Here is a 12,250-nt window from a genome sequence, read left to right on the forward strand (position 1 = left end):
ATATCCCCCTTCTGTCCTCCCCCACCTTTGTAATTCCCACAGTAAATACCAGCAGGCTCCGGCCCCCTGCGGCTATTGTAATGTATGTCTGGCCTGTTTTTTCTATTGGCCTGCCCTGTGTATCTGTGTTATATATTCTGTGTGTTGTAAATAAAGTGTGTTCTTTTAGACTGGAAATACCTGGAGTAGCAGTCAGCTTTTATATGCTCCCATGTAATCAGGAAATCCTAGCCAGCGTCCTTCATTCAGAATCCAGCAAAAGCAGAGTGGACCTCCTGAAACACGGGGGGTGCTGAAAGAGGTACTACAGCACAGTAGACCCCGTTACACGGGGTGTTTAGTTTTATTTCTAATAAAGGATTGTATTCTTTTTGTGTATTTATTTCCAAGCTTACTATGGGGTTAGTAATAGGGGCGTATTATAGACGCCTCTCCATTACTAACCCCTGGGCTTGATGTCAGCGGACAATACAACAGTGACATTAACCCCAATCCAATTACCCCACTTACCACCGCCACAGGGCAGGTGGGAAGAGCAAGGCTAAGCACCAGATTTGGCGCACCTTATGGATGCGCTATTTCTGGGGCAGCTGAGGGTTGATGTTGGGAGTCTAGGGGAGGGAAATATCTCTGGCCCCTTCCCAGGCTATTAATATCAGCTCACAGCTGTCTGTTTAGCCTTTGCTGGTTTGAATTTATACAGGGTCCTTACATCATTTTTTTTCTGGGGTCATCAGTAAATTCAAAAGTAAAGGCTAGGCAAATAGCTGTCAGCTGCTATTAATAGCCCGGGAATCTTTTGTGATATTGTCTCTTTTCCCAGACTGTTAACATTAACCCCCAGCTGTGGGCTTTTCCTCTGCTAGTTAAGAAAACTACGTGGAAGCCCACAAATTTTTTTTTTATTTAATTCTTAATTTTTGCACAAGAGGGACACAGTGGGTGCTAAATACAACTCCTATCATTGTCGCCTAGTCATGCTAATCTCAGGGAGACTAGGAGACAATAATGAGAGCTGCCTCCAGCAGCCGATGCCTGGGATCAGTGCGAACTGTACTGCAAGTCCCACAGTGTGGGACTTGACTGTACGGCGGTCAGTTATGAGATATTGTTGCTTTTTTATTTTGGAACTTTTTACAGGAGAACGAGAGTCTTCAGTTGGATTTGAGCATACAACAAAGATAATGAAACCTGTTTGATTATTTATTTCATTAAAAGACTATTCTTAATGTGTGTGTTTTTTTAACCCTTTCATACTAGTGGCTTAATAATGGATAGGTGTCTTATTGACACCTCTCCATTATTAACCAGGCTTAATGTCACTTTACAATAGCAAGGTGACATTAACCCCTTATTACCTCATATGCCAATGCCACAGGGCAGTGGGATGAAAGAGGCTAAGTGCCAGAATAGGCGCATCTTACAGATGCGCCTTTTCTGGGGTGGCTGGGGGCAGATGTTTTTAGCCAGGGGGGGAAATAACCCATGGCCCCTCTCCAGGCTATTAATATCTGCCCTGAGTCACTGGCTTTCCCGCTCTGGCGGAGAAAATTGCGCGGGAGCCCACGCCAGTTTTTTCCGTGAACTAACCCTTTAATTTAACACCTAGAGCTCGCAAATTTTGCACACACACACTACTAACATTATTCAAGAAGGATATATAAAAATCTAACGGATATGCAATGGTTTACTGTATGTAAACCATGTCTCATATCCTGTCGGGTTCTGTAAGGATTTACCAAAAGCCGACAATTGAATTACCTGCTTTTTTGCTATCTAGCTCTGTATAAAATATAAATATATATATGTGTGTCAATGACATATACAGTACAGACCAAAAGTTTGGACACACCTTCTCATTTAAAGATTTTCCTGTATTTTCAGGACTATGAAAATTGTACATTCACACTGAAGGCATCAAAACTATGAATTAACACATGTGGAATTATATACTTAACAAAAAAGTGTGAAACAACTGAAATTATGTCTTATATTCTAGGTTCTTCAAAGTAGCCACCTGTTGCTTTGATGTATGTATATGTGTGTGTATATATATATATATACCCATACTATGTGTACACATTTATTTTAGCTATTCTATTTTTAACCTGTCAGTGTGATTTTACTGTACACCGCACTGAATTACCGACTTTTCTATAGAATACCGGTGCGTATTTCTCTCAAGTCACACGTGTGGCCCGTGTGTAACCCTATTTTTCTCGCCCCCATAGACTTGTATTTGCATATTTTTGGAGGAATACGCTGACAATCGCAGCATGCTGCGAATTTCTCAGCCCATAAAATACGGCCGAGAAATATACGGCTGATGGGAACTGCCCCATAGAGAAACATTGTTCCGAGTGCAATGCATTGTTTTTGCGCCTTTCTCTAGTGTGACCCCGGCCTTAGAGTGATTTGATTCTCCCATATAAGAGAATCGCAGCACAGGTGCTGAGAAGATGGAGAACTTAATTTCTCCATCGTCATTGTCGGATGTCAGACTGCACTCAGATGACATTTAAGTGCAGTCCGATATTTCACACACACCCATAGATTTGTATGGGTATGTGTGATATGATCATCTGATCCAAATTGGCATAAGAAAAAAATTGCAGATCTGTACTGCCCCATAATGCAACAGTGGGCCGAGTACTGTCCAATAAAACATCAGATAGCACTCAGCCGTGTTATACGCTAGTGTGAGCGAGTTCTCGGTGAAATTATCAGTCTGTTGTTTCCTCTTGTTTAAAAAGATCCTTGTTGGACTGGCAAGCGTTGCGCTTGTTTTTTTCTGACAGCTCCGTAGAGAATGAATGGAAGGGCAGGAAGTTGCATGTCAAATCGAACCTTATGAGGATAAAAGAATTGCAAGGCAAAAAATAAGAAAAAAAAACGTTGTGGTGGGTGCTGTCACGATGAAGACAAGGATGAGAAGGTATAGAAAAACCAAGAACATTTATTAAAAGACAGCAATGCGTTTCAAAATCAATCTGATTTCTCCCTCTGGCTATAATACAAAGAAGTGCATAATACAACTTATAAAGGAAGTCATGACTCAAGGAAATGACATGTTCCACCCACTGGCGAATATCAAATCTTGTACACAAAATGGAAAAAATCTGAATAGTTTATAATCTTAATACAAATAATGAATTAAAGATTATATATAGATTCTCTAGATGAAAGCGCAAATTAAGAAGGGAAAAAAATGAGGATAAAAGTGCACTGTTCACTTGATCGGTGCAGGTCCCAGTTGTTGGACCCCCAGCGTCTATAAATTGTAATCTATCTTCTGGAAAGGTGATAACCTGTTTTTGTGGGAGAAACCCTTTCAGCTTTTCTATAAGGGTTAAAGATGTAGGAAGTATAATCATTGCCATAGAGTATGATCATTGGTGAGCCCCTCCCTCCGTCTCTGACTTTTTGAAGGCACAGATCAAATTTTTCTCTGATGTCCACCTTTACATTGGGGCAGCAGCTCCATAAAACAGGCCTGCAGTAACAGTAAGAATGCCTCTCAAACAGATAAACACTACAAATCAATGGAAATTGTAGGTACATGTTTGGCATTATAGACTCGGTGCCTTTTGTTTGGAGCCCCAAAATGTTACTATACCACATTTTTACACCATGAGGTTAATCATGAAAGGTGATAATGGAAATCCCACAAATTCACCCACAGACCCGTAAACACAGAAGACACATGTATTTAATAAAAGACAGTGAACATATCGATAATACTACGTTTTTTTTAGCAAAATCTTTATTTAAATGATGAGTTTATTGGTTTAGGGCATTGTCATGTTTGAAGAGTCTTTAACACAGAAACCTGTAGTCTGTAAAATGTTCCCAAAAGCTAACTTTCTTAATGCCTGACAGAATGGCCATTAAAAGCATTCATAAAGTAATAACCTTAAAACACATATACCACCCCATCACCCCACCTCCGTAGAACGAAAAATTGAAAAACCATCTCCTTCTCAAGAGACCTTCTGTTGTAGATCTATATACTTTCTGCAGTGGATTTCTTGGATCTCTTAGGGTAGGCGCACACAACATCTTTTGCACCTGGATCCTGAAACCTGCCTTAAAAAGCGCTGACTAAACTCTCAAAAAAATGAATATATACCGCTACATTTCTATGTAAAAATTACTTGCTCAGTCTTTTGAGCATCGCTTAACCACTTTTGGTTCCCCAAGATGGCAAACTGTTAAACAAAGTGAGCGGACCATTCTCGTGGCATCTTCTGCTCTGAAGGAGCTCGATATTTTATAGTAAAAGACAATAGGAACACTTGGAACATACAGAGGGGGTGGAAGGTGTCTTGTTGAGCTTTTTGCCTTTATTTTTGCTTCAAAAATTACCTGCGGTTTCTTCATTCTTAAATGGAGTTAAAAATTGTTTGGCGGTCAAAAATTTCAAAAAATGGTGAGATGATTACCCCCTTAAAAATTTGCTAAAAAAACAGTGCTTCCGGAATTAAAGGGCACCTGTCACCCCGAAAATCGTGGGTGAGGTAAGCCCACCGGCATCAGGGGCTTATCTGCAGCATTCTGTAATGGTGTAGATAAGCCCCCGATGTTACCTGAAAAAGGAGAAAAAGACGTTATATTATACTCACCCAGGGGCGGTCCCGCTGCTGGTCAGGTCGGATGGGCGTCTCCGGTCCGCTGCGGCGCCTCCCATCTTCTTTCCATGACGTCCTCTTCTGATCTTCAGCCACGGCTCCGGCGCAGGCGTACTTTGCTCTGCCCTCTTGAGGGCAGAGGATAGTACTGCAGTGCGCAGGCGCCGGAAAGGTCAGAGGCCCGGCGCCTGCGCACTGCAGTACTTTGTCTGCCCTCAACAGGGCAGAGCAAAGTACGCCTGCGCCGGAGCCGTGGCTGAAGATCAGAAGAGGACGTCATGGAAAGAAGATAGGAGGCGCCGCAGCGGACCGGAGACGCCCATCCGACCTGACCAGCAGCGGGACCGCCCCTGGGTGAGTATAATATAACGTCTTTTTCTCCTTTTTCAGGTAAAATCGGGGGCTTATCTACAGCATTACAGAATGCTGTAGATAAGCCCCTGATGCCGGTGGGATTACCTCACCCGCGATTTTCGGGGTGACAGGTTCCCTTTAAATGCCAGCTTTCCTGAAGCGCCTTCATCTTGAAAAACCCAATAGTTCGCCCACTTGGAAATGGCGTATTCTGTACAAACGCTTACATTTCATTTACTGAACTTAGAATCTCTTTAGAGAATTTTTGTAGAACTATTATGTTTTCGATTCTTCACTACAAGATGAAAAGTTAAACATTTTTTTCACTATACTTTCTGTGTCAACTCCTTATGAGTTTCAATATCTCTGCTCATAGTTATTGAAAAGCTCATTATAAGGTTAGTTTCACGAATCCAACATTCACGGTCCATGTGCATTGACCGGCTGCAGATCTCCTGACCCAAACTTGACAATTTTTTAGACACAAACAAGAACCATAATTGATGAATGTTTAAAGACAGAGATTTCATAATGGTTCTTCAATGAACCATGCTCCAGGTGGATGGATGAGTATTTATTCTCAGAGACTGGATTACAATGATCAGTAACACCTCTATACAAAGTTGACAATACCGGATACACCAATCATAATAGGTGATGCCACAACTGACCCTCCCTTCATAATGAACATTGTACATAGTTATTAGATGGTTCAATATAAAACATAAGTCTGGGTCTGACCATTGTGGCTATGTGCATATGTTGTTTCCTGAAACAACAGAAAGTTAGAGTCTAATAAGGCCCCAGGGTGGAAGTTGAAAGACTACTATTTTTATTTTTAATATGTGTTTTGGAATGTTAAAAAAAGAAAAATGTGTAACACAAAAGCCTAATTTAAAAAATATGTCATTTGCTGATGATAGTGTGCCTTTGCGATAAACAGTAAAGCAAACAAGTTAAAAGCCACAAAAAAAATGAAGACAGTATATCGAAATATTGTAAGATTCTACAATGAAATAAATGTGTTGGTTAAAAGAAGAATGCTCCTTTAAGGATTGGATTATAAATTACATTTACAGATGTATTGTGGATATACTCAGGTTAGTCAGTAAAATCCGATATTAATCCTGGAAATAATTGTTACCTGGCAACTAAGAAAACTGATATTAACATACATTTTTTAATATTTCGTATTCGTAATTAGAAAATCAATGTTCTCCTGAAAGAAACACGAGACTAATCCTCCGCCTTACATAATACTTTATATCCTAATACCATAAAGACGTCATCTCTTAAAGTGAACCTACGCTCTTTACAAACCATCCATCAACAAGTCTGTGAGCTGCGGCAATATTCATGGAAATGTTTCCCACTAATTGCTGAGATGAAGTCAGGGTCATAACTATAATAGCTGAAGAGGTTGCAATCGCACATGGGCCCTTGAGTCTAGGGGCCCAAAAGGTCCCTTTAGGCCCAAATGATAAGACCATTGCTGTTACAGACTTGCAATAATTTGGGGCCTTATTGAAGCTTTTGCGTCAGGACCCATGAGCTTCAAATTACATCACTGGGTGTACTAACTTTGCTAAGGAGACCGACACAGCACAGTCACTGGATCCTAATCCTCTAGCTACACAAGTATAACTCCTGCTCACAAAATGGCCGCCTACAATAGAGAAAAGACAACTTGAAAGGGTTTTCTTTTTGTATTTACATGAACTGAATTATATATAGTTACATAAACCTCATGAACGCAATTAATGTCAGAGATTTATCGAACTGTCTAAAACAAACGCTCATTGTTGCCCCTAGCAACCAATCACATTTGAGCTTTTCCTTCCTTACACAGCTCTAATAAAGTGAAGGCTGTACTAAGATTGGTTGCTATGAGCTACCGTATGATTCTGATTCTTTTATACAGTTTTGAGAAATTACCCAAGTAACATATTAGAAAGTTGTATAGCTGAAAAGTTGTCACTCAGAATTTTAACAAAGTTACTTAAAGGAGTTGTCCAGGATTTTAAGAAAGTTACTTAAAGGGGTTGTCCAGGATTTTAAGAAAGATGCTTAAAAGTTTTGTCTAATAAGAAAGTTACTTAAAGGGGTTGTCCATGATTTTAAGATGCTTAAAGTGGTTATCCAGGATATTAATAAATATGCTTAAAGGGACTCTGTCACCTGAATTTGGAGGGAACAATATTCAGCCATAGAGGTGGGTTTTTCAGGTGTTTGATTCACCCTTTCCTTACCCGCTGGCTGCATGCTGGCTGCAATATTGGATTGAAGTTCATTCTCTGTCTTCCGTAGTACACGCCTGCACAAGGCAATCTTGACTTGCGCAGGCGTGTACTATGGAGGACAGAGAATGAACTTCAATCCAATATTGCAGCCAGCATGCAGCCAGCGGGTAAGGAAAGGGTGAATCAAACACCCGAAAACCCCGCCCCTATGGCTGAAGATTGTTCCCTCCAAATTCAGGTGACAGAGTCCCTTTAAAAGATGAATTCAAGTGAAGACAAGTTATCCCCTATCCTCAGAATAGGTGATAATTTGCTGATCGATGGGTGTCTGACTGCTGGGATCCACAAGAATCATTCTTTCCGGGGTTGCAGGAAAAAAGATGAACAAATCAGCCTCATAAGGATGAATAGCACGGGCCGCACACGCATAATTCTGCTTTATTCTGAAGGAAATACATTTGCCTCATTCTACCAGTCAGTGCAGGCCTCAGTAATCAGACACCCACAGGTCAAGAAGTTATCACCAATTATGTGGATAGATCATAGCTTGCTTTCACCGGACAACCCTTTTAGCAGCATGAAATGGTTTAGAATGAAAAAGAAATAACTTCACCTTTTAAATAAATTGCCAGTCCAGCACTGTTGGTCTAGTAATCCATGCTGATTCTTTAATAATGACCACATCCTCCATTCATGTGTCCTCGGTCTCTAATCGATCGATTCAGCGTGATATGCTGACATGCAGTCATCACTCTGAGGACAGCGAATGGCTGCAATGATAATGAATGATATATGTGACGTCTTCACTACAGGATCAGTGCTATCGCTGCTACAGTAGCAGAAATTTACCTGTGGAGTACTGTCAGTTTTTAAAAAATCTTTTATTTTTATCTCTTTCCGATGTTGAGCGTAATAGTTCTCCCACGTCGGAATCCCTCCCTTTCATGTGGGCTTCGGCTCTGAGCCAATTATATTCCAGGCACATGTAAGCTGTTTTGAACAGCTGACATGCGCCTCTAACAGCCGCAGGTGGAATCGCGATCCACCCACGGCTGTTAATCTGTTAAATGCTGGTGTCAATCTCTGACATCGGCATTTAACTCACGCTTACCGGAAGCACGTCAGAAATCCCGCCCATCGGTGACCCCCATTTCTGCTACACACAGGCGATCTGATCATCGCCTGTATGTAGCACAGGCCATCAGACAACTGCAGCTTCTAGTCTCCCATGAAGACTATTGAAGCATGCAAAAAGTAAAAAAAAAAGGTTTTAAAAATATTAACAAAACAAAAAAAATATAAAAGTTCAAATCACCCCCCATTTGCCCCTTTTAAAATAAAACAATTATTAAAACAAGAATTAACGCGATCGCTAAACGGTGTAAAGAGAAAAAAATTCAAAACACCAGAACTACACTACACTGCAATAAAATACAATAACAGGCAATCAAAAGAACGTATCTGAACCAAAATAGTATCAATAAAAACACAGCTCGGCACGCAAAGAATAAACACTCACCCTGCCCCAGATCACGAAAAATGGAAATGGAAACGCTACAGGTCACGGAAAATGGAGCCTTTTTTTTTTTTACCAAAGTTTGGATTTTTTTTTTTACTACTTAAATAAAAAAGAACCTAGACATGTAGAACCACATTGGCAGGTCAGTTTTATCATTTAGACCAGGGGTCCCCAACTCCAGTCCTCAAGGCCCACCAACATGTCATGTTTTCAGGATTTCCTTAGTCTTGCCCAGGTAATAATTGCATCACCTGTGCAATGCAAAGGAAATCCTGAAAACATGACCTGTTGGTGGGCCTTGAGGACTGGAGTTGGGGACCCCTGATTTAGACAACATGGTAAAAAAAAAACAAACACATTTGGAGTTTTTTCCTATTTTCCAGTACACAATATGTTAAGACCAATGGTGTCATTCAAAATTGCAACTTGTCCCACAAAAATCAAGCCCTCATATGGCCATTTTGAGCAAAAAAATAAAAAGTTATGGCTCTGGGAAGAAGGGGAGCAAAAAGTGAAAACGCAAAAACAAAAATGCCTCCAGTCATGGAGTGGTTAATGCCTTTTTATGCTGTTTTTGCCACTTCCTGCTCTTAAACAACTTTCTTGAAATCTGAGACAACACCTTAAGCTTTTTATTCAATTAATACGATTTTTTTTCCATAAAACTAGAAAACCAGGAGCGCTCATTGATGTTTTTTTGTTCTTAATAATGCTTACATATGTGCAAAACATAAAAATGCAACACTATCTACAAAGCAAGCTCTACAAAACATACTCACTACATTAATAGGCGCATACATGTATATGGGCAGTGAGGTCACCTGTAGTCATTGCTTACTGTTTTATCCCCCTTTTGATCTGGGACCCAGCAGTAATTATCTGTTGCACTTGGTTGCTTCTCAGTCTCATTTTTCTTTGCATTCCTCTTTCTGTGACATAGGACCCCTGTGATGATAACCATGACTAGCAGCACAGCACAGGCACCTATTATACTCGCTAACAGCACTGTATTTTGGCTGACCTCATGACCACTTGTTACCTGATTAACAGAGCTATTACCAGAAAATATGTCAGTTTCTTTTGGCATGGGGGTGGTCATCATTATCTGTCCTGTTTCTCTATCATCCTTTAAATCCATAGTGGCATCTCTAAATTTGGAAGTAGGTTGGTCAGGAGTCGGACTACTGCTGGTGGCTTCTTCTAGTTCAACTCTTTCATTGATTTCTCCACTTGTAAAATCTGCAGAGTTGTGTTGCATTGGAATACATGATATGTAATCAGATGATAATAACATTCCCTTTGGACAAGAGCAACCATAACTCCCATCGGTGTTGTGGCAGTAGTAAGCACATGGGGAGTGGGTGCATTCATCGATATCCAAACATGTGGTATTGTCACTGCTAAGTGTGTACCCGGAATGGCAGATGCAACTATATGACCCATTTGTGTTGAGGCAGCTTTGAGAGCAATTAGAGTTGAGACATTCATCGATATCGAGGCAGAGTCTTTCTTGCTGTTGAAATCCAGTATTACACTTACAGTAGAAACTTCCCAAAGTGTTGATACATGTCTGGCTGCAAGGTCCGGTCAAGCATTCATTGACATCAATGCAGTTTGCTTTGTTTGTTGCCAACTCAAAGCCGCTAGAACATGAACATGTATAGCGATATTGGTGGTTTATACATTTTTGCTCACATAGATTAGACTGGCAGTGGTCAGGGTAAACACAGGACACCAAGTCAGATGCCAACACATACCCATCTTTGCATCTACAGGAGATGGATTTGTTTTGTGAGTATTCTACACATTCATGTTCACATCCACCATTATTGTACTTACAGCCCAGTTCCTCAGAAGCACAAAAAGGTCCATTTGATTTCTTATCCGAACGAGAATTTCCCCACTGATAAACATTAGTTTCATTAGATTGTAGACAAATTAGCCAAGGTCCAGTATGTGTTCCAATGTGACCACAAGACACTGAAGCCAAAGAACCATGTGGGACTAAGTCCAGAGAAGAACTTTTGAAGCTAAAAGGGGTGTCATATTCAACATATCCTGGGCCAGCAAGAACAACCCGCTGGCACATTCCTTGGAAGTTAAATTTGCAGATATAGCCATCAGCCTTAAAAGAGCACAGTTCATCAGTCCATTTATAATTATCCGATGAGTCCTTCTGCAGTTTCATACTCACGCACTTTTCCCTGGTACAAGTCCCTTTTGGTTCAGTCAACCAATTAGAGAAGTGACTTTCCTTTGCATGTTGAGTATCTGTGATCCATGAAAACCCTCTTAAAGCTTCATTTCTGATAACACATGATTTCAGCTGCAATCCAATCCAAAGCTTTAATGGACGTGTAAATGGCGTGGTGTTGGTCAATTTCCAAAGTAAACTGTAAACATTTTCGGCTTCTTCTTCACTTTGTATGGTCAGAAGGTTGCCTCCTCTGTTAACACATTCCGTACTTGCTTCAGAAAATTTTTCCTGGCTCAGGTGGACAAAGTAACAGGCATTAGTAAAACAGATGGCTTCACTTTGCTCTTTCCCAGGTATTGCAGATGGGAACAGTAAAGATACCGTAAAGGCAAGTACTGATAGTGAAGTAGCCATTCTTTTTCTGTTCTCCTTTCTTTGATGGTGCCTTCTCACAAAGAAAATGATGAGATTTGTACAAATCCCAGCGTAGTTAAGAAGTGGGTATGACATTAGAAATGTATATCCTTCTTCCTATAGTAGAGGTTTCTCGCATCCTGTGTTGTCGTTGATCCTATTCTTCTTGAAGTAACACAACTTCCTGTACGCCGCTGCCCTGTAATTGTTTTCTTTACTCCTCAGAGCTGTTATTTTCGATTGTGTTCAATAAAAGGAGATATTAAAGTTAAAAGACTTAACCGCTCCTCCGTTTCCTCCTAATGTTTCTCCAATAATTTACTTAGCTAAGAATAAGATGTCTGAAGTCTGGGACATTTTGGACAGCATGTAAAATATTTCCTAAATAAGTATAAAGATGCATCTATTTTTTTGTGCGTCTGGGAGGATGAGAAAATCACACTGGGCAGTTTTACAAGTAATGCCATGCATACATCACATGCCTATTTTAACTTCATAATCTCTAAATCAACTCCTAAGTTGCTTCCATCACGGCTGGGTCATGAGAATATAAACTTGATCCATTTTTTACCCATGATGTTGACTTGAGATGATGTAGCTATGCAACACAACCAAGCAAACTCCCTTTTTTATGTTTCGAAATTTATAATTTCTTTGTTGGATTGTTCAGACTTTCAGACTTAAAAGAAAACTTGAGATTTAATGTATTTATTGTAAATTAGGGAACCATACTATATTCTCATATACATGAGTTCAAGATATTGGGGTGGACATACCGCCGGAGGCCCAGAGATGGAGCAGGACACTTCCAATGGCTGCTTATATTGAGGGCAATCTAGCCTGCAGTTCGGAGCTTGAGGATCTGGGGGGGCACATGGCCAGATTACCCTAATCATTG

General features: G+C 40.4%; 1 protein-coding gene and 1 long non-coding RNA gene across 2 annotated transcripts in view; both read right to left on the minus strand.

Annotated features, from left to right (window-relative positions):
- The window catches only part of LOC138681389 (uncharacterized), a 170,610-nt gene extending 161,713 nt beyond the window's left edge, over positions 1-8,897 (minus strand). Inside the window, exon 1 of the long non-coding RNA XR_011321914.1 lies at positions 7,836-8,897. This is a non-coding gene — a long non-coding RNA (uncharacterized lncRNA). The remainder of the gene's footprint in view (positions 1-7,835) is intronic.
- Positions 8,898-9,071: 174 nt separating this feature from the next.
- Positions 9,072-11,527, minus strand: LOC138681388 (complement component C1q receptor-like). Its single transcript, XM_069768854.1, has one exon. The coding sequence runs from the start codon at positions 11,446-11,448 to the stop codon at positions 9,559-9,561; it is 1,890 nt and encodes a 629-aa protein (XP_069624955.1). The 5' UTR covers positions 11,449-11,527; the 3' UTR covers positions 9,072-9,558.
- Between the last annotated feature and the right edge of the window lie 723 nt (positions 11,528-12,250).

This window comes from Ranitomeya imitator, chromosome 5, assembly GCF_032444005.1.
Source record: "Ranitomeya imitator isolate aRanImi1 chromosome 5, aRanImi1.pri, whole genome shotgun sequence".
Taxonomy (NCBI): Eukaryota; Metazoa; Chordata; class Amphibia; order Anura; family Dendrobatidae; genus Ranitomeya; species Ranitomeya imitator.